The sequence below is a fragment of the Podarcis cretensis genome (genome assembly GCF_951804945.1).
Source record: "Podarcis cretensis genome assembly, chromosome: 1".
Classification (NCBI taxonomy): Eukaryota; Metazoa; Chordata; class Lepidosauria; order Squamata; family Lacertidae; genus Podarcis; species Podarcis cretensis.
The window spans coordinates 120,535,895-120,563,816 of NC_137170.1; the positions used below are offsets into that span (position 1 = coordinate 120,535,895).

The window sequence follows — 27,922 nt, forward strand, 5'->3', positions numbered from 1 at the left end:
AAATAAAATGCTCTTTGGGTGCCTCCAAACTTTCTGTATTTTTCAGGAGAGATTCATGTGCTTTCTAGAACTTCAGGTTTGCACAATTAAAGTGGACTTATGAGCTGTTGCCCTAGTGCAACAAACCCGCTTTTTAAAAAATGGCTTTTTTTGCAGTTTGGAATGTGATGGGGAAAGGCATTGAAAAGTGTGGGAATGAATGGATGTTTCAACAGAAAGTCATGTAAATACCCCACAAGCAAATCAGGATGAACGCTCATTGCTATATAACTGTCCCAATAACAAATCAGAATGGATCTACTATATATTTTGGAAAGTTGCTATTTTTGTCGGTTTGCTCTGCCTCTTAAGGTATCGTAATCCAATTTTGTATGATGGTTCCTAAGTTCAAGGAGCAGGTTTTCGTTTATGTTTGGGTACAACTGGATGCCATTTTGAATCAAGATGGGCAGGCTGCCCCTTTCAGAACTACACTGATTTTAAAACTGCACTGGTGGTTTTCGTTTGTTTGTTTGTTTCCTTCCTAGAATTTCTGAGCAATGCAGGGCACAGGGCTAATGCTGTTCAATAAAGACCAGACATAGCCTAACCACTGTGTAACCTTTGTGGTAGAAGATCAGGATAAATGCTGATTAAACTGGTTATCTGGAGGTACATCAAAGAAACCAAAGTCTTAGCTTTGTCACTGTATGGTATTACACAGTTCAGATTTTATCAGCAGCTAACATTTATTAAATAGTTTCAAACTAGAGTACTTAAAGATTTCTCAGCTGACATCTCCAATTTTAGAATGGCAGAGTCTTAATATCTGCTGTTTAAGAGCTATGCATAATAAGGTACACAAGAGACAAAAAAAAAATTATGTAAGAAGCATTATTTTAATAAGCTAGTGCTTACCAAAATGTTTCTTATTAAGTTTAAAGGGACACACCTGAGACTAGCCCTGCACAAAGCCTGAAAGAGTGAATGTCTGTCTTCATGGAAATAGGCCTCATTGTACAAAATAACTTTCCTCCAAGTAAACACACATCAGGGCATAACTGCGCTTACTCACGAAAGAGAGAATGATGGTTTGATAGACTTGTTACAATTTTTTTTTTTAGGTGAAATCCAGATTGTTTTTGGCACCATATTAAATGACAGTTGTTTCCACTTATGCTTTTAGTCATGCTGTCCAATCCCATAACCTCCAACATTTCTCTGAGGAAAATAGGGACACCCTATTCAACAATAATGACAATAATAATTTTATTATTTATACCTCACCCATTTGACTGGGTTGCCCCAGCCACTCTGGGCAGCTCCCCTAAATAAATAAATTTTATTTATATCCCCCCCCCTCCCCAGCCAAAGCCGGGCTCAGAGCGGCTAACAACAATAAAAGTAACACAGCATTCTAAAATCAATTCATTCTAAAATCAATTCAAAATCAAATTAATGGCAACCACTGGGCTAGAGTTCTATGAGGCTTACCAAAGGAGGGGGTCAGACTGTGCCTTGGCCAAAGGCCCTGCGGAAAAATGTCAAGTCCCGCAGGGCCCTAGTCTCTTGTGACAGAGTGTTCCACCAGATCGGGGCCACAGCCGAAAAAGCCCTGGCTCTGGTTGGGGCCAGCCTAACCTCCAAGATGTTTTTGTTTGAAGACCGTAAGGTCCTCCATGGGACATACCAGGAGAGGCGGTCCCGGAGGTACGAGGATCATAGGCTGTATAGGGCTTTAAAGGTTAAAACCAACACCTTAAACTTGATTCTGTACTCCACCGGGAGCCAGTGCAGCTGGTATAGCACCGGGTGAATGTGATCCCGTGGCAAGGACCCCGTAAAGGGTCTCACCGTGGCATTCTGCACCTGCTGAATAAAACATTAAACATTAAAAAAACCTTCCCTATGCAGGTGTGCCTTCAGATGTCTTCTAAAGGTTATCACCTTGGCTGGGGGGTCACATAACTCCACGCCCACTGACATTTCTCCACTGAAAATAGGGACAGCCTGTAGGTTAAATCACAGGGCCTAGGACTTGCCAATCAGAAGGTTGGCGGTTCGAATCACCGCAATGGGGTGAGCTCCCGTTGCTCCGTCCCTGCTCCTGCCAACCTAGCAGGAAAGCATGTCAAAGTGCAAGTAGATAAATAGGTACCGCTCCGGCGGGAAGGTAAACGGCGTTTCCGTCCACTGCTCTGGTTCACCAGAAGTGGCTTAGTCATGCTGGCCAAATGACCCGGAAGCTGTACGCTGGCTCCCTTGGCCAATAAAGCGAGATGAGCGCCGCAACCCCAGTGTCGGCCACGACTGGACTTAATGGTCAGGGGTCCCTTTACCTTTACCTACCATACCCTCCAACGTTTCTCCAATGAAAAGTGTCCTAAGGAAAAGTGGGACATTCAGGGATCAAATCAGAAACAGAGACGGCTTCTGTAAATCTGGGGCTGCCCTTGGAAAATAGGGACGCATTCCTATTCCTAAATATGAATAAGCAATCCTATTCATATTTAGCCACAAGCAAATCCCACTATATTCAATACTACTTACCCCCCCCCCCCCAGTTAAGTGCGCACACTTACTAGGGAGTAAACTAGACTGGGCACTATACTATGTACTTCTGATTAAGCATTCCTAAAGGTAAAGGGACCCCTGACCATAGGTCCAGTCATGACCGACTCTAGGGTTGCAGCGCTCATCTCGCTTTTTTGGCCGAGGGAGCCGGCATACAGCTTTCAGGTCATGTGGCCAGCATGACTAAGCCACTTCTGGCGAACCAGAGCAGCGCACGGAAACACGTTTACCTTCCCGCTGAAGCGGTAGCTATTTATCTACTTGCACTTTGACGTGCTTTTGAACTGCTAGGTTGGCAGGAGCAGGGACCGAGCAACAGGAGCTCACTCCATTGCGAGGATTCGAACCGCCGACCTTCTGAACTGCAAGTCCTAGGCTCTGTGGTTTAACCCACAGCGCCACCCGCATCCCAAAGGCATTCATAGGACTGCACTATTAAGCATATGACTGTTCACTGCCATACTGAGCATTGCAACTAAGAAGAAAGTCTTGCGGAACTCAAAGCAACTTCCTTCTAAGAAGGGTGCATAAGATCACTGAAAGTTTCCCCAAAGTTTCATGGGACTTGCATGCCTAACAATCCTATACATAGCCAGACAGAAGTCCTGTTTCAATTAAATGGGACGTACTCCTGAGTAAGTGTGTACAGGATCACAGCCTATGTCTTTCTGGATTTCACCCACTGGATGCAAGCAGCCAGGCCAGCTGCTCCAACCTAACAAATGGAGATGGTACAGCAATTTTATCTGGTTAATTGCTTCCATTATTTTTAATGAATAGAAAACCAACAGATGCTATCCTTTTCACTACCCAGTAAAACCTCTATACTATTTTCTTTCAGGAGTTGCTTATTACTATACCTCTTGGTCCTTCAGACACAAAAGGACATGATCCCTTAAACCACTGCTACGTTGCGGGTGGGTAAAAGAATCATAGTTTAAAAATCAAATCTTATAATTTCAGCCACTTTTCCATAGCCTTGGAAAAGCAAGACAATATAAAGATATACAGTATAAAGTATACATCTTTTATAAAGATGTATTACGCTGGTACTGTTTTATTAACCACTGCTACAATGCATACAATTCATCTTTCATTATTTATATTTTTAAGGTGCATAAACAATAGTTACAGCAAATAAGTAGAATATAGTAGTTTTCAAAGTGTCAATCCTAAAATTATGACTGTCTATTAAGAGATGGGATAGCCCTACATGATAATTATTGGTTAAGAGCTGTAGTGTGTTGGTAGTCAGTGAAGTACAAAGAACTGGTTTCTACAATCCTTTAAACAATATGTGAAGTCCATGTGATTGCAGTAAATAAAACACATTCCGCTGTAGTCTCTAATTTTTCCGCAAATTAATAAGAGTAAAATACATTTAGTTTGTTATTCCTAGACAATTTGCGCTCACCAAAAGAGCATTTACATTTGATAGACAGATTATTATTTAATCATTTTATAGATTGTGTACACATCCATAAACAAATTATTGTAAAATGCCATGTACCGCAATTGTCCTTTTCTTCGGTCCATAATCATTGCTTCTACCTATGAAATGGCCCAGCTTATGCCCATTAGGAAAGGTTGATTATAAACAATGTCAAGAAAATCTTCCTCAGACATATTAGATATGAATTATTATAGACTAACCAAAAGGAGGAGGATCGATAACTGCAGGAAGTAGACATTTTACTTGTGATTTTCACATTATGGTACCAGGAAAGGTTCTATGATTATAAGGGAAATTTTGGAGTGAACTTTAGAAAATTATTTTTTTTAATGGTACTTTAAAGGTAGGGGTGTTAACACTGGAATTAACTTAGATCTGAGTGAAAAGGCAAATATGAATCTACAAGAAGCATACCTTTGTGGGAATAAATGCGACATTATCAAAATTACAGAAGTAAGTGCCAATGAGCTCCACAGAATTCATGTTCAGGTCATGTGTGCTGAGGCCTACAGCTTTAGAAACATGCCATCTGGTCTTAGGGTAAAATGTTCCAATGCCAGAACACAAAGCATCAGTCACAAGCGGAAAGACTAGCAGAAGGAACTAATGGCACGAGGAGAAGGAGCTTACAAACTGCCAATGGCCCTGTAATGCAGAGAGAATATTTTGTTTCCATGGCAAAAGTGGGCTGTAGGGCAACTAATATATACTTGATTTAAAAAGAAGGAAGATCTAAAAGCTGGGGGGTAAGAATCGGAGCCAACCGTCTTGAACAGGGGTCAGCAAACTTTTTCAGCAGGGGGCCGGTCCACTGTCCCTCAGACCTTGTGGGGGGCAGGACTATATTTCAGAAAAAAAAATATGAACGAATTCTTGTGCCTCACAAATAACCCAGAGATGCATTTTAAATAAAAGGACACATTCTACCCATGTAAAAACACGCTGATTCCCAGACCGTCCATGGATTTAGAAGGCAACTGGGCTAGAACTGGCCGCTGGGTCTTGGTTTGCTTACCCATGGTCTTGAATGATACAGGATGCTGCCTTAGAAGCAGTAGTGGCTCAAGCCATTTATTATTATTATTATTCATAATACATTGCCCTATACTCGGAGGTCTCAGGGCAGTCACAGAATAAAACCACGAAATACATAATAAAAACAAAAACAACCCAAAATCCCCCACCACAAAAAACACATTTTAAAAGGGCATAGGATGTAAATCAGATCAACCAAAGGCCTGGTTAAAAAGGAACAATTTTCCCTGGTGCCTAAAGGTGTGTAATGAAGGCACCAGGCGAACTTCCCTGGGGAGAGCATTCCACAGACGGGGAGCCACTGCAGAGAAGGCCCCGTTCTCATGTTGCCACCCTTTGAACCTCTTGAGAAGGGGGCACACAAAGGAGGGGCTCAGAAGATGATTTCAGGGTCTGGGTAGGTTCATATGGGAAGAGGTGGTCCTTGAGGTATTGCGGTCCTGAGCCATTTATTTGCACCATTATATGCATAAAACCAGGCACTAGGGCTCTAGCAGCCCTTCCAAGTGTCCCTATTTTCGAGGGACAGGCCCAGATTTACAGAAGCCATCCCAGTTTCTGATTTGATCCCAGAATATCCCTCTTTTCCTTAGGACATCCCTGTTTTCATTGAAAAATGTGGGGGGCGGGTATTGTCGGACGTTCCTATTTTCTTCAGAGAAATGTTGAAGGATACGGACTTATGGGACTCCCAGGAGATAAGTAACTATACAACCTTTAGAAGACATCTGAAGGCAGCAATGTATAGGGATTTAAAAAAAAATGTTTGATGTGTCATTATGTTTTTATATATGTTGGAAGCCGCCAAGAGTGGCTGAAGCAACCCAGTCAGATGGGTGGGGAATGAATGAATAAATAAATAAATAAATAAATAAATAAATAAATAAATAAGAAATTCATCGGAGAAATGTTGAAGGGTATGCTCCAGGAGGCAATATCGTTAGAGGCCAGGATCCAAGGAACCATGCGATTGGTGCTGTGTCCAAGACTGCTTTGATGTACACTTTCTAGGCGCTTTTTATCATAGGCTTACTGCTACTACTTATGGAGCGACACTAGTGGCGTTCCACTTTGGCGAATGAGTTACTCTGGGAGTCATGACAGGCAACAACATTTTTTTCTCAAAGGCTTTTTTTAATGCTTGTATTCTATTCTACTGTATTCTATTTTACTGCAGCTGCATTGTAAGCCACCTTGTGGAGATAACTGGACAAAAAAAAAAAGCAGAATATGCACCTTTAATGTGGATAAATAAATGGATGTAGCAAAGTGTTTCCTGAAACAGAAGGGACTTTCAAAAGTACTTTTGTAACATGGCTCTGCTGGTTTGTTTGTTTGTTTTTAAAAAGGGGGGGGCGGGTAAACAGTCCCACGGGATGTGTCCAAGCTGTAGTTCTGTGGGTTCCAGACAGCAGCAAGGATCCAAAAAGGTATTTTAGGTTGTGTGACTTCTCAAACATTGGAAGAAATCAAACACAACTGCAGAAGAGCATACAAAAAAAGCAGCTGCAAAAATTGGTGCTCTGGAGTGCCTCAGGGGGAAAATCAAGGCACATTTAATAGTTATTTGGACAATTTATATACTGCTTAATTGCAGTCATCTCTCAATCTCAATCCAATGCAATAAAGGTTAGAAAAAAACACAAACCCCCCAGTTAACACTAAAATAATGGAGTTCTGTTGTAATGCCTGCTGAAATAAGGGCGGAAAGCCTTCAGTAGGTGCTGGGGGGTTTAGCAAGGGGAAATATTCATATCGCTTCTCCTTCATGCAAAGTTTGTTTGTGGCTTGTCCATTATGCAAATTTTGTTGTGTTGGTACAGTGTTCAAAAGAGAGTAATCGGAAGACAAGGAGTCCGTCAAAAGAAACTGGAAACCATAGTCCTGACAGCTCTTTTTGTGCATGTTGACTCCTCTGATTTTGAACAGAAGACCCCTTATGCCATCTCACAGGCTGCTTATGAAATTGCCCTTCAGTTGGAACCGGGGTGGGGAGCCACTGGTCTACGAGCTGAATTTAGCTCCCAGACCTCTCTGACTGGCCCTTGGAACTTTCCCCAGGCTATGCCCCTCACAACTGTAACCCCTCTTACCTAGGAGTAAGTCCCATTGAATTCAACAGAACTAACCTATGAGTAGACATGGCTAGGACTGCACTGTTGGCCGCTCTTAGGACAAACAGCATAATTCCCACAACTGCATACAGGAATGCCCTGATGGATAGTTTTGGTTTAGAAAGGTGGCTTTAGGAACGTAAGATTTTGAGCAAAGATATTGTGTGGAAGGGAGAATACGTAAGCTTTTCTTCACCTCCTATTTTTCCATACTAAATCTTCCCACTAAGCTGTTCCATGGGACGTGGGTGGTGTTGTGGTCTAAACCACAGAGCCTAGGGCTTGCTGATCGGAAGGTCGGCGGTTCAAATTCCCGCGACGGGGTGAGCTCCCATTGCTCGGTCCCTGCTCCTGCCAACCTAGCAGTTTGAAAGCACGTCAGAGTGCAAGTAGATAAATAGGGACCACTCCGGCGGGAAGGTAAACGGTGTTTCTGTGCGCTGCTCTGGTTTCGCCAGAAGTGGCTTAGTCATGCTGGCCACATGACCCGGAAAAACTGTCTGTGGACAAATGTCGGCTCCCTCGGCCAGTAAAAGAGAGATGAGCACTGCAACCCCAGAGTCATTCGCAATTGGACTTAACTGTCAGGGGTCCTTTACCTTTACCTTTTAAGCTGTTCCATGCCCACCTAATTCAATAATTCTAGATGCATGTTTCCTCAGTTGATGCATCATTTCATATTTTGGCATCTAACGTGTAGCTTGCCTGTGATTGTCAACATGGAAGACTTGAGGATTAGGCCTATATGTATTTTGAACAGCAAAAGTCACTTGTAGTTAAATGGGTGACATTACAATGCTTAGTTTAGGGTTGTGCAGAATGCAGTACGTTATATTTTATTAAAACCCCCACAAACTAATAATTATTACAGTATAAAGATCAAAATATCTAAATCCACATCTATCTAAACTATCAAACATGAACTGACTTCAGAGGTTAAAGTGTACAACCTGTGCCAACGTTAAATTAAATAAATTTTATGGGGAGGAAGCAAGGGGTGGTATCCAACTAAGTCTGAGTAGAACCATTAAAATTAATGGACTTAATTATATGAGTCTACCCTGAGTATAGCTAATGTTCAATATCATCCTAGTAATGATCACTGCAGAATTTGGAAACTTTGAATGGTTATGCAATTTTTTCTTAAGTATTTCAAAATCTTCCTAACTTGATGGCTGGTCACTGCGTCCATAAGGCAAAAATGACAAAAAAACAAAAAATCCTCAAAGGAGTCTAATGGACTACAAACATGACAGAGGCACCAACAGATGGAATAAAGCTGAAATCACCATTAGAATCAAGGAAGTACCCATTGTACAAAAATTTACAATTAAACTTGAAGCTTCCAAAAACCCAGGAAGTTTAAAAACATATATGTTATTTAAAAGATTAAAATTTAGGACTTACATGCATAATAGAGATATAATAGCCAAAATCAATTTAATGAGTTGTAAAGGAAAGGAGGTTATGAAATATTGACAAAACCCAATTATTTTCTCTTTTGATAACTGTGTATATTCCTATTTATGCTTTGAGCATAAACTGGTTCTTACAAGGTTCATTTTCAAACCAAGATTCATACCACAAAAATGGAACGCCCGTATTTAGATCAATGGCTATATTGGATATCTATATATCTATATACACAGTGGGATCCACAACTCAGATAAGTGAAAGGATTGGGTTTTAAACTTAAGTCTTAAGGGAAAACCAAGCAATTTGAGTTAAGGGAGCTGCGAGTCAGGTTGTGCAAAGCCAAAGAATTGGGCTATAAACTTAAGTCTCGAGGGAAATCCAAGCATTTTGGATTAACTGAGCCGCAGATCAAGTTGCGTATTTGTGAGCAAAGGGGTTCAGGGCTCTTATGCCACAAATGGAACACAATACTACCTTCAGGGATTTTAATAAATGTAGGGAATACGGCAAGCAAAAGAGTTGCTGTCCAAATAGACTGACATACACAGGCCAATGTAGCCTCTAATGACAGAGTAAGATAATGACAGGCCCCACTCAAAATCAGCAGGAAGAGGGAGATCAATCTTGGCAGAGTGAAGGAAAAATGCTGGCTTTCTTCATGTTAGCTCATCTCATACATATCTGTCTTCAGCTGCTGCCCAGTACTGTGGTGCTCTGCATTAACTACACAGTGGATCAATAACAATTACACCTTCTCAAAAACATGACACATAGCAGGATTGGGTTGACATTTCACTTAGGCCAACATTGATCTCAGTGCATCTGATTCCAGCCCTAAATTCAAGTCAGGCCTGGGTCTAGTTGGAATAAACACAGAGGGTGTGTGTGTGTGTGTGGGAAAACAAAAGAGGAAACCAGCTGCTTGGCTTCGATGTAAAACGGCACATTTACCCCGTGTACGCTACATTTGCAATCTACTATTCTTCCTGTTGCTACTAGAAATTCTGAAAGTTGATCAAAGGCTATTAAAAAAACAGCAACCCCAAAAACACGGATTACTCACCGTGACATCAATGTTGATAATATCACCATCTTGGAGAGGGCGGCTTAAGCATCGTCATAGGAGGGGAGAAAAAACAACAACACATAATGGTGGTAGGCAGTTCTCAATAAGGAAATATAAGAACGCACACACGAACATGCACATAATTACATATACACCTAAACAAACATAAGAGGAGCGAACATCATTGAGCAGAACAGGGAGGAGGTAGATGGAATCACCACTTTTGGTCTTTAAGCTCCCACCGGTTCAAAAGAATCCCAAACAAATAAATGGGATAATATATCATAATATAAAATAATATAAAAGGCAAGAAATGAAAATTATAACCATCATTATCTTATCACAATTACAAGACTGATGGTTGGCACCTTTTACTTTGTGAAGAGGCAATATTAATTAATAATTAGCTATATATTGGTGTATAATCTTTTTTTTTTTTTTTAATCCACCTTTAGGTAATCTAATTTTTCTTTTGAGTGATTTTCTCTCTCTTGGATGATAACGCCCTATAGCCTGCTGGGAAGAGATGGCAAAGCACTAATCATTGTTTTTATTACTGCACACCTTCCTTATGTGCCAACATCATTTTCTTACAGCATGACAACCAGCTGTATTAAGACTTTTTTTTTGGTAGCATTCAATAAAACTGCTGCGGGCACTGGGTGCAATTCACTAAGCATGGCTGCTGTGAAATCTCTATTAAGGAAGAAGCTTCCGTACAGACCCATTGAATTGGGTGGATTTAAAGCATCATGCATTTATATTGTATAAAATATAAAAAGAAATGCACAATGTACTAGCAAAATATTTCAATTCTGCAATGGGAGGGAAAAGAAACAAGAACTCGGAGTACCTGTCAGGAATCCCATGGCACACCACGTTGTTGACTGAGGTACAAACGGATTTTGGAAAATTTCCATAGCCCAGAGGTGATGGATAGGCATCTTGCCTGATTATTTCATGGTGAACCAAGCAATCTATTTCTTCTGTAGTCATGCCAACCTGAAAGATTGTGATTTAAAATTTGCGATGAATTAAGTGCCTAGTGGGCCCTGCATATGGAACACGATAAAAGGAATGCTTTTAATGAGAAACTAGAGCTACCACACAGCTTGTGCCTCTGACAAAAATTAGCTTCCTTGAAGAACGGTTCAATACCAGGCACCTGTTATGGGAGGCACTTGGTCACTTCCAGAAGAAAAGCAAACAGGTAGCTCGGGATTCTGGACCCTCAGGAAAGACTGCTCTCTAACAGCTAGCCCAGTGGCCACAGGGACATTGAAACATAAGGAAGTTGCTTTGTACTGAGTATTTATCTACGTACCTTACCATCATTGACACAGACTGTTAGTATCTCTCCAGGGTTTCAGCCCTACCAGGAGATAACAGGACCTGGACCTGGGACCTTTTGTATGCCAATTAGCTTCTGGGCCCAATTAAAAGTGCTGGTTTTGACCTATTAAGCCTTTAACTGCTCAGGACCGCTATATGTCAAGGATCCCCATATAAACTGTCCCGGACTCTGCTTTCATCACCTTAGGCCCTTCTTTGTGTGGCACCTCCACAAGGCCCAAAGGGCAGCAACACGAGAACAGGCCTTTTCTGTGGTGGCTCCCCGTTTGTGGAATGCTCTCCCCAGGGAGGTTTGCCTGCCGCCCTTATTATATATTTTTAGGCACCAGGCAAAAACATTCCTCTTCAACCATGCCCTTGGCTGATTAATATCCTACAGCCTTTTAAATGTATCTGTGGGAAGGAGGGGTGGTTATTGTTTTATTGTTTTGGTTTAACTATTTACTTGTGTCTTATCTTGTATTTTCCCCTCTGTGAACAACTCTGAGATCTCTTGATGAAGGGTAGTATATACATTTAATAAATAAAAAAATAAGATAAGATATACACTGCTCTACCACAGAATTATGGTCCGCGGGTGGCACTGTGGGTTAAACCACAGAGCCTAGGACTTGCCGATCGGAAGGTCGGCGGTTTGAATCCCTGCGACGGGGTAAGCTCCCGTTCCTCGGTCCCTGCTCCTGCCAACCTAGCAATTCAAAAGCATGTCAAAGTACAAGTAGATAAATAGGTACTGCTCTGGCGGGAAGGTAAACGGCGTTTCCGTGCACTGCTCTGGTTTGCCAGAAGCGGCTTAGTCATGCTGGCCACATGACCCGGAAGCTGTACGCCGGCTCCCTCGGCCAGTAAAGCGAGATGAGCGCTGCAACCTCAGAGTCAGCCATGACTAGACCTAATGGTCAGGGGTCCCTTTACCTTTACCACAGAATTATGGTCCTGGAGCACTCTTTGACTTGGTCTGCATTTGTAGCAGAATGTCCAAGTAGTAACATGGGTGAGAGTAATTTATACTTCAGGTAGCGGAGTTCATTTTTGAGTCCTACTCTAAATAAATCAGTCCTCAGGTAGCTTGCTAGGTTAGAACCTGTATTACAGTTATGTTTCACTTACAAAAGAGGTGCTTATGTAGGGAACTTTCAAAAGTGGTATTCTCCCACCAGTAGCCATCTGAAACAGTACAGGCTATTCTGCCATATGTGTTGGTTGGCATCCGTCTGTCTCGGGAGACAATGGAGGAGAGCACCTTTGGGGATGAGGTCAAGCTGTCGGAAGGTTGCAGCGCCTGTTGTGGCTGTAGAGGCAAGTTTAGCTGAAGGCATCTGGTTGTGCTGCTGCAGATGCACCATGGCGTTTCTTCTCTCTCATTTCTCCACTGGTCGCTGCTACGGATACACAACTTGACTGCCTGTCTCCAGGCACTGTGGTCATCTGCAAGGAACTCCCGCATGGCAGGGCTGATGTTGCCTGCCTTCAGGTCAACTTTGCAGACATCTTTGCGGTGCAGAGTTGGTCTGCCAATTGGCCTGGTGAAGGAAGCCAGCTTCCTCCCAGGAGCATATCCTGCCATCTTCCATTCTGTGGACGTGATCAAGCCAGCGTGGATTTCACTGAGACAGGAGTGCGAACATGCTGGGATCATGGGCTTGGGAGAGCACATCTTTGTTTGGAGTTCTGTCCTGCCGTGTGGTACCCAAAATTCTCCTGACGCAGTGCATGTGGAAGGCGTTGAGGCATGGCTCCTGATGGTTGTAAGTTGCCCACGACTCACTTCCATAAAGTGAAGTGATACCATCTGAAGAGGTACAGCCTAATCTTCCACATGTGTAGACCAGACCTTAATCTGGAAGAAATTGTGCAAACTGAGGATTCTCTCACTTGACCTCTGTTCTTCCTGGAAGGTCCTTATAAAGTGAGAATGGCAGCATTGACGGCAGCAAGAATATTATTGGCACAAAAATGGAAGCAAGAAGAATTACCGACAAAAGAAGAATGGAGGATGAAATTGATGGACTATGCAGAATTGGATAAACTAACCGAAAGAATTCGAAACCTGCGGGACCAGAGATTCACAGAAGACTGGTGTAAATTTACAGACTATTTGAAAAGTAATTGTGATGACCAGATTACGTTTGTAGGTTTGCAAGAAATTTTGTGAGGTAAATTATTTGAATTATTGCAAAAATGGCTAATGAGGTGGATTGTGAGTTAAGATAATTAAAGGCAATAGGAATTTAAGAAATGCAGAGGAAATGATAAAAATGGTGGATCATCAGAGGTGCTGATGGAAGTCCAAAAAGATTGTATAAGATGTGAAGTTCTGTGGAATGTATAATAATTGGTATGTTGAAATTAATAAAAATTATATATATATATATGAGAATGGCAGCATTGTGGGGTTGACGGGTGCTTTGCTAGTCTTGGGGTCCCAGCTAATTCCCAACAATGCCACCGTCTTGGGAGTCACTCCCCAACACTGCCTAAATTTCATCCTTACCACAAATGTACCCTTTGCCTTTCCAGGTCACTTCCACGCATCTGCTTTTTTGTTACGTTACTCTATAAAATGCCATGTATACACTGATAGTGCTATATAAATAATGAACCGCAATATGGCATTTGCATTCTCCTGGAGAGCCATTTTCTCCTCAACAGCTTTAGACAAAAGAATTTCCCGTTCCAAACTTCTCTCTACAATCAAAATTATTTTCTTCTGTATATGCTAGCACCACATTCAGAATTGCCATGCCACTTTAATATTTCTATTCATACTTGGAAACAGCTTGTATAGCATTGTAAGCAGCCCTGACTACAATACAATTTAAACCTGTATTAGCATTTCCATTTTGACACCCCGGTTTCAGACACCTATCATTTCCAGAAACTTCCATTTTTCTGGCTTGGATTTTCCAGATTCTGTTTTATACTGGAGCTGATTATTTCCAGTAAGAATTTGAGAGGAAGAAGAAGAACAAGAAGAAAGCTCTGGACCATTTTTGAATATGAGTAAAGTGGAGGAAAATATACACTTTAAATATTATCATTACAACTCTTTTCCCCAGAACAGAACCAGCTGTGAAATGGCGAGGGTTGAAAGTTGAAATTTGGTAGGAAAACCTCCCTCATTGTCCAGAAGTGCCTTTGAGTGTTCCTGTGAAAATTGGTTGTGATTTGAATGAGCTATAAGCCTATGAATACGACACTTTAGCAGAGGCACTATGATAGGTATAAACTTTCAGTCCCTTACTTTGGTTTCTAGCCATACGCAGCAGCTCTCAATACAGCAAAAAGATTTAGGAAATCAGGTCATGCCATAACTGTGCATGAATTCCTTCTTCCATGTGAAATGGACATAACAGTTGAGGTTTGGGAGTTACAACGATGTATGTGGGAGCACATCAGGTGCTGCAACGGGTTTAAGCCATTCAAGGAACCAATTTCTGTTCTTTCGCTCTGGATAGAATTCCACCACTGCAGAAGATGGGCAATGACCTCACTGCTTTGGGCAGAGAGGCAAGCTATAAATAAATGAGACAGACATACTTTGTCTTCACTGACGTACAGCACTGAAAACTCATGACCCAATGATGGCTGTTGTGATTTTAACAACAGGCAGTTCAGCAGGTTCAGTTTCTTTCCCAACACTACTACAGATCCAAGCAGGGTTTGAGATGTGGACCTAGGAAACCAGGGATCCATCTGCAATATACATTTAAAGCAGTATCGTGACACTTGAAACTATCATGGTTTTCCCCTCAAGACTCCTGGGAACTGCAGTTTGTTAAGGGTATTGAGAGGTGCTGCGAGACACCAGTTCACCTCACAAAGCCACAAGTTTCTGAGTGGTTTAACAGCCATTCCCTCTTTCAAGGGAACTCTAGGACAGTGGTAGGCAACCTAAGGCCCAGGGGCCAGATCCGGCTCAATCACCTTCTAAATCCGGCCTGCAAACGGTCCAGGAATCAGCGTGTTTTTACATGAGTAGAATGTGTACTTTTATTTAAAATGCATCTCTGGGTTGTTTGTGGGGCATAGGAATTCGTTCATCCCCCCCCCCCCCAATATAGTCCAGCCCACCACATGGTCTGAGGGATGGTGGACCGGCCCACAGCTGAAAAAGGTTGCTGACCCCTCCTCTAGGATTTGTAGCTCTGTCGGGGGGGGGGAAGTCTCCTAACTCTCAGCACCTTTAACAAACTGCATTGATTCCTGGGGGGAGGCCAAGCTCCTGTTTCGATCTCTATCTGTTTCCTCTTTGGTAGTATGTTTTTATGAGGCTGAAGGGGCAATTTTCAACAGAAGAAGAGAAGTGTAGGGGAAGGTTTGTCCATCTTACTTTTTTTCCCCTTTACAGAAGAGCTTTCCAAACTTTTCAGGTTGGTGACACACTTTTTAGACACGCATCATTTCATGGCACAGTGGTTCAGTTTTACTATCAAACCGGAGGTTAAACTAACCCATTTCCAGCCCCAGGAGGAGTGCGGAGAGCATTCATGAGACACAGCTACACACTGCAGCCCACACAGAGTTTAGAAAGCTTTGCTTTATGGCATTCTTATCAATTTCTTCCAATTAATTCTAGATATCACTCCCCCTAAGAGCAAACTCGGTGTATCTGAATGCCAACATGTATGCCATCAAAATGAGAGAGTTATCAGCATGCCTAGGTGGAGTGGAGAGGGGATTCTAGCTTGATGCCTTGCCCGCTGGAGTGCATGAACTCAGGGTTGTCATACGTCTGGAATTTCCCAGACATACCCAGAAGACTGTAGTTGGAAGCAGTGTCCAGGCCAAAGTCACCAAAATGTCAGGGAAATTCCAGACGTATGGCAAGCAATGTTGGCAGTGTTGTTTTTGCTAATTTCCCTAGAAAACGACTCAAAATAGGCAATTTTAAAAAGCGATTTTGCTTTGTGTCTGGATTTTGACTTTTTGAAATATGGCAACTCTATTTAACATCTCTATGAGACCACTGGGAGAGATTGTCTGGGGACCTGGAGTGTGTCGTCATGAATATGTTGAGGATGCGTAGCTCATTTTCGTCTTCATCTGATATCAAGGAAACTGTTGATGTTCTGGATTGGTGTTCTGGTAGTTGTAATGGGCGGGGTGAGGACTAATCATCTGAAGCTTAATCAATACAAGACAGAGGTGCTCTTCCTGGTTGTGTGGGAACAGGCTCTGGAAAAAGGATTCAAACTGTTTGGGACGGGGTAGCACTCTGCCTGAAGAACTGGTTTGGAGGTACTCTTCAATTTACCCTTGCTCCTGGATTCTCAGGAGGTGACCTGAGTACCTTTGTCCAGCTTAAACTGGTGCATCAGCTACGCCCATTCCTGAGGTGGTCTGACCTATGTAGTTGCATCTAGACTGAATTTCTGAATGCATTATACATGGCCGCATTCACACATCACTCTAAGCCATGCTTTGGCGCTATGCAATGGCGTAGTGTGTGGGGCACAGGGGCGGTTGCCCCGGGTGCAAAATTGTTAGGAGGCACAAAATTTCAACACCCAGTGCTGTCTCAATACAGCTGCACGCTTCCCTCGCTGGGATCCGTTGGAAATGGCTTCTCCATGTGGACCAGGAAGTGACCTTTCCAGACAACAGAACAACTCTTCTTATCTCTGCGACTGTGATCTCCTGGGTGATGCAGAGGCCATTAGGCCGTTGAATGTGCATGCATACTCTTGTCAGTTTCCCTCCCTCCCACCCCACCCTCTCCGTGTGGCCCTGGGCCCTGGCAACCCACGCTACACCACTGGCGCCATGTGGATGAGTCAGAATAGGCAGTAGCAAAGTGTCTGCATTCGCACTCCCCTCTTCTCCTCCTGCTGGCTAAGAGGACTTCTTCAGAGTATAGTTTCAAATTTTAAGAATCCCAACTTAGTGTTCAAACCTGGTTTAAAGCTAGTTTAGCAAGCCAGCTTCATAACCCATGGGTTTGAAGTTGGCTTGTTAGGAAACAGTTATTTTTTTTTCTTCCCATGTTCAGCCTGTACTCAACACTGATGTTTGGAAGATCAGCAAAATGTGTCAAAACCAGCCTTTCACTATCAGCCTGGATAGCTCAGTTGGTTAGAGCATGGTGCTGGTAATGCCAAGGTTGCAGGTTTGAGCCCTGTTTGGGACAGCTGCTTATTTGGACTAGATGACCCTTGGAGTCCCTTCCAACTCTGATCTATGCCTTTTCTTTTATCATTAAAACATATTTCTCCTTGGGCCTCTTCATTCATATCATTTGCTTTTTGCTTTGGTCCCCAAACCAGGTGCTCGACTTACATTCAGGGCTTATCACTTCATCCATACGGACGCCATGTTCTTGTTCTCTGTCCTGGCTCCCATTTCCCTGTAATCTTCACCAGAAACTTCTTTGGCTTATATTTAAAGCTCAATATGCTCTCGCTATCTCTTCTCTTCTCTCTACGCCACCTCCATATCTTCACGGCAGTCCCGATCCCCATCTCTTGTTGCACCATATTGAGTGCCCTTGAATCTGTTGGCAGTAACTCCACAGGATATGCCCAAACACAGTCAGCTGAACGGATATTTCTATTTTTATAATGTTCAAGAGAGCTTCTGCAACGGAGAGATCAGGTCCACCAGTTGCATCTTCTACCACACGGTCCGTTTCCCATGAATACCAATAGAACACAAACTGCAAGATTATCCGTCACAAGTCTGCCACACTAAGAAGGAGGCCTGCAATTTCAGCGATTGGACTAGATGGCCTTTTGGTCCCTGAATTTTTATATATTCATTACGGTCACAGATGTAACAGATTCTCCAGTCTGCAATCCGGGAACGGTGTCCTCATCAGGGCCAGCCCTACCATTAGGCTGAACGAGGCAGCTGCCTCAGGCAACAGATTTTGGGTGTCATGAAAGAGCAGCAAACTGTTAAGTCATTTAATTTCTGATTATTGTATAACTACTGCCAGGAAGGGGGGAAAGTGCCTGTGGGGTTTTCTGGCCCAAGTGCCAAAATAGCTCAGCCAAAATAACTTATGCGACTTGACTTGGTTTGGCTGTGCCCCTCAGTTTACACTTAATCCGGTGTCAACACGACTTGCAATCTGACACTGTGACGGGGGTTGTTTTGTTTTTAACGGTATAATGCATTTATATTTATGTTTCTAATTTGTTGTAAAGCGCTTGGAGGCCTTCCGATAACAAGTGACTAACAAGTCTAAATAACAATCATAGGTCTTACTCCTGAGTAGGGATGCACAAGATTGTAGCCTTCGTGTTACTGGTATTAACCCTGCCTGCTCAAAGGAAGTCCTGATAAGTTCAATGGGATTTACATTGTGTACACAACATACCTTTAAAGCACGTCTCTCCCCAAAATAATCCTGGAAGGTGCAGTTTAACATGGCGCTGGGAGCTGTAGCTCTGTGAGGTGTAAACTAACTAGGGTGGGGAAAACATGTGCTTTAAACACATATAGTGTGCATTAAATGTATGTTGTGGTACATGACTTATTCCCAAGTGAGTATGAAGAAGACTGAAGCATAACTGGGTTATTCTCAAGCAGTGACTAAAGTTGGGTGCAAATGTCTGGCAGCATAATTCACTGAAACCCACTAAGGAACCAAAACTGATTTCCAAAAATACAATCTGTATCGAAGTAATGCTGACATTGCACAGCGTTAATCCAAGCAGTATAACAATAAATGTTTATAAAGGGGAAATATTAATATTTTTTTAATTGCAACCTGCTCTGGAATCTGAGTGGACTAAAATATTTTAAAATAATAAATATACAGACACGCACAGACTGTATATTTTTTGTTCTCAGAAATATACCATACTTTTCCGTGTATAAGACTAGTTTTTTTTACTTTAAAATAAGGTTAAAAATCTGGGGGGGGGGGCCGTCTTATACACGGATAGTGCATATGCCCATTTTCTAAATTTGGGGTCCCCAAAAGCAGGGGTCGTCTTATACATGGGGGCATCTTATACACGGAAAAATACGGTAGTTAAGCTTACTCACTCGTTTCCATAGTGCCCGAAGCAACATGGAAGGCACTTGTGCTCATGCATGGAGAAGCTCACTAAATTAATTTCTACCCCAGCTGCAGCTTGCAGGGCTATGTTGCATGATCTGCTGGAAGTTCCCTGGACTTCAGAAGTTGCTTTGAGGGGGTTGCAGGGAAATCCTGCTGCTGCTGCTGCTGCTGGAAAAGCACACATGGGACACCCCATGTGGTTCTTTGAATCTAACCTCCTGGAATTAATATGCGCAGAAGGACAAAGTTATAGCTCAGCTAATTATACAATTTCCCAGTGGGCTATAATGAAATCTGAACAGTGCAACTGTATACACCTCTACTTGGGAGCAAGTCCCATTGGGCTCAGTCTGTATCTTCTTTTGCCACTCCTTCCAATTAGTGTCTCCTTGCAACCAAAATTATATTTCCTATTTTTAGGGCAGATTTTTTTTTTTTAAAAAAAGCAAAATACCCTCCATTTCCCAAGATCTTGTAAAAAGTTCTTCATAAAGCTCTTCTCTTAATAAAAGGGAAGCAAACAACATAAAAATATCCTAAAGAGACATGAAAGAATAGCAAGCGCTGCTGACGTTCTGCCACGGCCTGCTTTATAAATGAGTTTGAAGCTCAAAATATGCCTGTTTAAGGCATAGAAAGGGGAGGCAGGAGCAGTAAAATTGCTAAGAAAGGAGTGAGCAGCCCAATCCAATTTACATAAATGCACAGCTGAAAATTAGCAAGTATGAACAAAGGGATTTTGCTTTGTGACTAAACAACACCGAATCTCATGTGCCTTAGGCCAAACATATGCAACATGGCATGTTGGAATATATATATTCAAGTAAATTTTATGTCAAACCCTGATTAAATGCCATTAGGGTTACATGTAGAGCTACAAGTGCTTTATTTACATAGCATCTAATACGTTATACACACTCCTGGTGGAAACCGGAATCCAAAGACCTTTCCTTCGTTCATACAGACAAGCTCCAAGTCCCCATTTTTCCAGCTGCCAAGAAAGTTAGTTTTCCATATTCTCGTTACAGGCATGGTTCTTAGCCCACCTTTCTGGAATGAGGCAACATGAATAATAATTTTTTTTTTAAAAAAATACCCTTTCGAGATACAAAACATCTGAAGGCAGCCCTGTATAGGCAAGCTTTTTAAAGGTTTAATGTTCTGTTCTGTTTTTATATATGCTGGAAGCCACCCAGAGTGGCTGGGGCAACCCAGTCAGATGGGCAGGGTACGAATAATAAGTTGTGGTTGTTAAACAAATGTTCTCAGCATATAAGCTTAGCTGAAACTATTCATTCTGAATTTAGGGTTCTTTTAATGCAGATTTAGAGCTGAGAGCACGGTTATGCTGAAACTCTCTTTTCACTATTTCTGCAAACTTTTTTTTTTTTTTTTAAAGGATATTTCAATACAAACCGAGAACGGCGTAACTCAAAACATGCCGGACGACAAAGGTGAGGACTGGCCAAGCCTCCACGTGGCGGTTGTTACCTTTAAACTCTTCCCAGCTAGAAGCAGGACGTGACGGGCCAGTTGACAAGCCTGGCGAAGCCCTTGAATCTGATCTTCGTTCTTAATTTCTATGTAGTCTCCCCAACTTGGTACAACGCCTGTCGTCACATAGTCTGGTTTCTTTATGTGCTTGGGAGGGGGGGGGGGAGAGAAGGATTGAAAATGGAAGATCAGAAAAAAAAGGGAGGCATGACAATGGGATCATTTTCTCAGATAGAGCCTCCTGCTTCATGGCAGCTTGGCCTTTCGTTCGCCCTAGCGACCTTCCTAAGCCATCAGGGCAAACCCTCAAGGCTGCCTCAGTGTTTCTGCCACTGCCCTTTTGAACTTAACGTTGTCCGTTGCCAGCAACTCTTGATAGTCTGTTAACCTTACAGCACTGAAAATTCAAAATACCGCAGCTGCTTCCCACTCCGAGGCTTAAAACTATCAGAAGGCTCCTCAAAGTAGCCAAACCGGCTCCTATTTCGCCGCCCCGTTTTTTTAAAAAAACAACGGCGCTGTGTTTTTGGACAAAACCCAGCGAAATCGTTCAGTTTCTTCGTGGCTATGGGGGAAATCGAGGGGGAGGAATCCCAGCTTTTAAAAATATAAGCTGCAACCCACCACTCATCAACAAAACAGCACAGGTGGGAATTCTGTGGAAAATATAAATTATTTGTTGTTGTGGTGGTGGTTATTTATTGAACAGTGGTGCCTCGCAAGACGAAATTAATCCGTTCCGCGAGTCTCTTCGTCTTGCGGTTTTTTCGTCTTGCGAAGCATCCCTATTAGCGGCTTAGTGGCTATTAACGGCTTAGCGGCTATTAACGGCTTAGCGGCTTTAAGAAAAAGGAAACAAACTCGCAAGAACTCGTAAGACGTTTCGTCTTGCGAAGCAAGCCCATAGGGAAATTCGTCTTGCGAAGCACCTCAAAAAACGGAAAACTCTTTCGTCTAGTGAGTTTTTCGTCTTGCGAGGCATTCATCTTGCGGGGCACCACTGAATTTATATACCGCCCTATACCTGGAGGTCTCAGGGTGGTTCACAGAACAAAATCAAAATATAAAACCACAAAATATATAATCGAAATAAAAACAACAACCCAATAACTCCCAAATTCAGGGGTGCGACTCCAAATTCAGGCAACTCTTTACTTAATTGCTTCGCTGGACTTTACTACGCAACCGCACACATCTTTATACACACAAATATAAACACACATATTATGGGCCGTGTTTGCACGATGTGGTAAATAAACCATAGTGCAGCCTTTCCGTAAGTCCTGGACAGCAAGTCTAATCCAGAGGGATGGAAGGAATTGTGGTTTCAATAATCTAGAAGGCACCAGATTGTGGAAGATGTCTATAGTTATTGGTTTGCCATACCCTCCAACATTTTTCTAATAAAAATAGGGACGTCCCATTCCATAATGATAATTTTACTATTTACAACCCACCCATCTGACTGGATTGCCCTAGCCACTGGGCAGCTTCCAACATACATAAAAACATAATAAAATATTAAACATTTTTTTAAAACTTCCATATACAGGATTGCCTTCAGACAGCTTGGTAGGTCGGATAACTCCATACCCTCCAACATTTATCCAATGAAAATAGGGACATCATAAGGAAAAGTGGGACATTCCGGGATCTAATTGGAAACTGGGATGGCTTCTCTAAATCAGAGACGTCCCTGGAAAATAGGGACACTTGGAAGGTCTGTGAGAGCAACTTTGTGCTTTTTTTTTTAATTAAAAAAGTATTCATTTAAAATAATTTAGTCCGCTTACGAATGCTGCCCATGGCCTTCCCAAAGTAGCTTACGATATTAAAGAACAAAAGAAACGAAAATTAAAAAATCCCTGCTCATGCTGGGAAGAACCACGAACTCCTGCTCAGCATTACGGCTGACACAGACATTGTGGTTTGTTTTGCTCCCAACAAACCATGATCTGTAGCCAAGGTTCATTTTTGGACCGTGGTATTGCCACCCGCTCTTTCCCACCCCTGTATCCTGAACTGACAACACACCATTTGTATCTTCCCAATGTTGTGAATGGGCAAAAGGGATTACCCTGGGAACTGACTGTTTATAGATGGAGATATTCTAGGACTGTGGATTTTATTGTTGCTAGAGAAAGCAGAAGAGTGTGCGAGTACGTGAATTAATGAATAAATAAAAACAGTTTGGGCCCTGGCAGTGAATACAAGTAGGTTTGTATTCAAGTAGGCAAACCCTTGTTCAGATTTTACGCTACCCTGCGGGCTCTGCTTCATTCGTTTGAAGCTATTTGCTCTCCAGGGATGTTTATTGCAAGGTATGCTCTCTTCCTGTGCAGTGCTGCAGTTTGGATGTGTGGCTTTACCTGTGGGACGGATGGGACTGGGGTGTAGAGTTAGTCTTGACTTTGGACAGAGGGTGAGGCCTATTTCTCAATGAAGTGGTAAACCTGTGACTGGGCTTCTGTTGCAGAAGGCAGGTGGAGACTCGTGTGACTAAATGTGCCTCCCACGAAGCACACCAATGAAAACCTCTACATAGGAACATTCTACCATATGTGGTGGACATGTAGGAAAATACAGGTGTTCTGGGAGAGTATACATGCAGAACTGCAAAAAATGCTAAAGATCTCTTTCAATAAAAAACCAGAGGCCTATCTCCTGGGAATAACAGATTTGGATATTCCACAAAAGAGGAAGGGTATCTTTTTATATGCGACGGCGGCAGCAAGAGTTTTGATCGCAGCAAAATGGAAGAGTAATGAAATCCCCTCTATACAAGATTGGATCCAAAAGCTGACAGAATATGCCGAATTAGATGGTTTATCAGAAAAGATAAAAAATAAACCAAAACAGGAATTTGTTTCTAAATGGGAGGTTTTCAAAGAATATCTGAAAAATAAATATAGTAGTTTAAATTCTGTTGCAGCATTCAAGGAACTTCAGTAATAGTTGCTAGGTAGATAGAAGAAATTAGATTTATTGAGAATAAGTTTAATTATAAAAAAATGTGTAGTGGCAGTAAGTAACATGAATTTGAAATATGGAATAGACGGGAAGTTGGGTCTTTAGTGTTAAGACCAATAGATGTTTTATTGTTTGCCAAGAAAATGATGTGGCTATGGTTATTTTTGTAATTTGTGTGTAATTTGGTATTTGTGGTTTTTTTGTGTGTTTTTGTGTGTGTGTTGTATGAATAAATAATTTTTTAAAAAAAAAAGCTTTAAAAAAAAGAAAAAAGAAAACCTCTACATAGACAGCAAGCCTGTCAGGATAAAGGCTAGGCTAGAACTCTTCTCTCCAACATGCTATATATGTAGGGTTTTTGTATTTGTATGGAGGAACATTCAATCATATGATTTATCAATCTTTAACCTTAAACTATAGAGCCCAGACATTCTATATACATTGGATGCTCGGGTTGCAAACGTGATCCGTGCGGGATGCACGTTTGCAACCCGCGATCCGTGGGTCATAATTCGGCGCTTCTGCGCAAAGTGCGATTTAGCACTTCTGCACATGCACAACCGCCAAAACCCGGAAGTAACCCTTCTGGTACTTCCGGGTTCTGTGCGGTGCACAACCTGAAATCGTGCAACCCAATGCATCTGTAACCCGAGGTATGACTGTATAAATCAAGGGCGGGGAATCACAGGCCAACAGGCCACTCTTGAATTGCCAGGGGTTCTAGTTTTGCCTACAAAGGCACTTCTCCAACACCATGCCCCCCTGAAGATGCCAGCTGCTGGACAGGAAGACAGGGCTCAATCTTGCCTTGCCTGCATGCCCTGTTCCCAGCATGAAACGGTATCAAGCCATAGAGGCAGTAGGATGCAATCTCCACACATCAGCTGATCAGCAGAGATTCAGATCTGCTCAAAAGCACTGTTTGCCGCAGTTCACATGCTTTTCCTGCAAGCAGGCAGGCAGGCAGGCAGGCAGCAGTGGCCGCCACTGGTTCAGAGAAGAGCATGAGCTTCTTCAAATACAGCTTTTGAGAAGCACTTTAAGGCGACTCCTATGTTCCTGTTGCAGCTGAAGTGCGGGGGCTGCATTTCATTTCAAGGAAAATGGGGACAGATGCTTCAAACAGCACTTTTGCAACGTAGCCCTAAGCAGATTTGCTCTCAGCAGTTGTGAAGGGAGAGCCATCCTGCAAAGTATTGAGCTTGGGTGTACAAGAGGGATCTCTCTCATGCAACCAAGCCCAATGCTATGCAGGATCACTGCCCACCCGCACCAACAGCCGCCCCTCAACAGCTAATGCAAGTGAGAGCAATCCTTGGGGAAACCTGGATATATAGCAGCAGGGGTGATTTCTTGCCAAAATAATGATTTCTTTCTCAGCGTGGGCCTCCCTCCCTGGTGCCCTCTGATGTTGCGCTCTCTCTCTCTCTGTGGATTCAGCTAAAAGGTAAAGGTACCCCTGCCCGTACGGGCCAGTCGTGTCCGACTCTAGGGTTGTGCGCTCATCTCACTTAAGAGGCCGGGAGCCAGCACTGTCCAGAGACACTTCTGGGTCACGTGGCCAACGTGACGAAGCTGCTCTGGCGAGCCAGCACCAGCGCAGCACACGGAAACGCCGTTTACCTTCCCGCTATAAAGCGGTACCTACTGTATTTATCTACTTGCACTTAGGGGTGCTTTCGAACTGCTAGGTGGGCAGGAGCTGGGGCCGAAAGACGGGAGCTCACCCCGCTGCGGGGATTCGAACCGCCGACCATACGATCGGCAAGTCCTAGGCACTGAGGTTTTACCCACAGCGCCACCCGCGTCCCTGTGGATTCAGCTATATAGCTGCAAATAAAAAGTTTTAAGTGTGTTTTAAGTAAGTGCAACGTAAAATGTGACACTAGATGGCAATGGTGAGCCTTATGGAAAATTCAATGTATTTTTAATAACGCTTTTTAAAAAAAACATATTCAGTTTTTATGTGTGTAGATTCCACCTCTCTCCCCCTTCCCTTCTATCCCCCCCCCTCTCTCTCTCAGTGTGAGGCTGGCTCACGGTGCCAGCCACCTGATGGAGATGTTCAATGGTGGGAAGGGGTGCCCCAATTGGGGGGGTGTGTCCGGGTTTTTGCTTTTTTGGAATATGCCGACTCTACGAAGTTGAGAAACAAAGGTACGTTTTGCAGGCAAAGATCTGCAATCTTCAGACTTGCTTATCCTGCCTTTGTAAATGGCAGGAAGGGCGGGGGGAGGACGGACAAGGAGTTTGCTGTCCCTATGCTCAGAGCTTCCCAAAGCATGAAACACAGGGCTGACTGCGGTTCCCAAGCGGGAACCCCAATTGCAACAGGTGGGCGGGCCCTGCCCACCAGCCAATAATGTGATGTCATGTGACTAACAGGTAGTAGGAAGCCCCTGCCCACCTTTCAGATTTGGACCATGAGGCTGATTCTGATAAGGATTTGCACTGTGGGACCCAAAATGTAGGCAGCGCAAAATATAAAAAAGGCAACTGCCAAAGTGCTGCTCTTTGCAGACACAGGACACACATAATAATAAACACACATATTTTAATTACACTTTCAGTGAGGTTGTTCTCACTATTCGCTATCTTCCTTTTGACATTAATATCAGGAGGCAGATTGGTTGCTCAGGCATGCAGGTCTTAGCACTGTGCTTTGTGTATGTAGCTACCCGTTCCAGCCTTTTAAATCTGAATATTGATTTTGGTATCCTCCCTGTAACATGTTGCAGGGAATGATTTTTTTTGGAAGGAGGTGGGGGCGGATTATGGTTGGGGCTGTTGTTGCCTATTGTTTTAGCTGCACAGTGTAACCCATCCTGGGACCTTGTCGTGAAGGGCGGGTAAGAAAAACAAATAATAACAACAATAGCTACAGTAGTAATAGTAAATAATATAGCAAGGGAGCAGGCAAATCAGAACAGAACACAGCTTATTTCATTGATCTGCATCACTGAAGGCATTTCAGAAAACAGGCAAGCTTCCTGGGTTCCACAGTCTCTGCAAACCGGTTTGCGGCATTTCATCTGGCACCACATTTATAGATAAATTCATGCACCTGTGCTACTACTCGTCCCTGAGATTTCTGAAAACATCTAAGATGTACCGTATTTTTCGCTCCATAGGGCGCACCAGACCATAGGGTGCACCTAGTTTTTTTGGGGGGGGAATAAAGGGGGGGGGGAAATCCCCCCCCAGCCACAGGGCTGGGGCAAGGGAAGCTCGAGCTTCCCCCAACCCCAGCCCCCAGAACAGGCTGCTATCCGCAAGCCTTTGGAGCCCGAAGGCTTGCGGATAGCTGCCTGAAGCCCGGGAAGTGCAGCGGGAGTTGGCGCTGTGCTCCCCAGGCTTCAGGCTTGCGGATAGCTGCCTGAAGCCCGGGGAGCGAGAGGGGTCGGTCAGGCTTCATTCGCTCCACAGGATGCACAGACATTTCCCCTTCATTTTTGGAGGGGAAAAAGTGCGTCCTATAGAGCGAAAAATACGATAGATACTAGTTTACTTTCCAGAATTCAGAGCTTGCATAACAGAAGCTAGTAATAGCCAGAGGAAGCAATGTTAGACTTGGGATATCGGGATTATAGGAGGGTCCTGTCAGAGCCCTCACGTCTCCTTCCCACAGCCCAGTGCCTCCTTACCTGGTTTTGGGAAGGCAGTGCAAGAGCTGCAGGGGTATGTGTGTCAAATGTTGCCCAGGGCTGCCCCAAAAAAGGCTCTGAGGGCCAATTGTGGCCCCTGGGCTGCGTGTTGTATCGCCCTGCCCTAGCAGATGGGTAAAAGCGGGGCAAGTTAGGTATACAAACCCCACCCCAAACATTCCCCATGTGCCAGCTCCACTTCCGACCTTCAGGTGTTGAGCTTGAAGGTCTCAAGAGAGGTTCTAATTGTGTCATAGGAGTTCCCAATCATGGGGAGGCTTCTAAATGCATTTACTTGGAAACTGCAACTAGTCTGTAATGCGGCAGCTAGACTGGCGACTGGGAGCGGCTGCCAGGACCATATAACACCGATCCTAAAGGATCTACACAGGCTCCCAGTACATTTTCAAGCACAATTCAAAGTGTTGGTGCTGATCTTTAAAGCCCTAAACGGCCTCAGCCCAGTATACCTGAAGGAGAGTCTCCACCCCCATCGTTCAGCCAGAACACTGAGGTCCAGCTCCAAGGGCCTTTTGGCGTTTCCCTCACTGCGAGAAGTGAGGTTACAGGGAACCAGGCAGAGGGCCTTCTCGGTAGTGGCACCCGCCTTGTGGAATGCCCTCCCATCAAATAACTAAACAACTTTTAGAAGACATATGAAGGTAGCCCTGTAAACTGGAAGTTTTTAATGTTTGATGTTTTATTATGTTTTTATATATGTTGGAAGCTGCCCAGATGGGCGGGGTATAAATAACAAAATTGTTGTTTTTGTTACCCAAATGTGCTTTGAATCTCCCTTCACATTGAGCACAG

General features: G+C 43.3%; 1 protein-coding gene across 9 annotated transcripts in view; it reads right to left on the reverse strand.

Annotated features, from left to right (window-relative positions):
• METAP1D (methionyl aminopeptidase type 1D, mitochondrial) overlaps window positions 1–27,922 on the reverse strand; it is a gene marked incomplete at its 5' end in the record, with an annotated part of 101,110 nt that overhangs the window by 26,341 nt on the left and 46,847 nt on the right. For 6 of the 9 annotated variants that reach the window (XM_079981306.1, XM_079981305.1, XM_079981311.1 and 3 more), the window contains 3 exons: window positions 9,635–9,677; window positions 10,491–10,639; window positions 20,493–20,642. In XM_079981306.1, the coding sequence (XP_079837432.1) occupies window positions 9,635–9,677; window positions 10,491–10,639; window positions 20,493–20,642 (342 nt within the window). Of the gene's footprint in view, window positions 1–9,634; window positions 9,678–10,490; window positions 10,640–10,961; window positions 11,284–18,985; window positions 19,114–20,492; window positions 20,643–27,922 lie in introns of those variants that run through there. The other 3 variants (XM_079981312.1, XM_079981313.1, XM_079981308.1) reach the window with 3 other exon arrangements.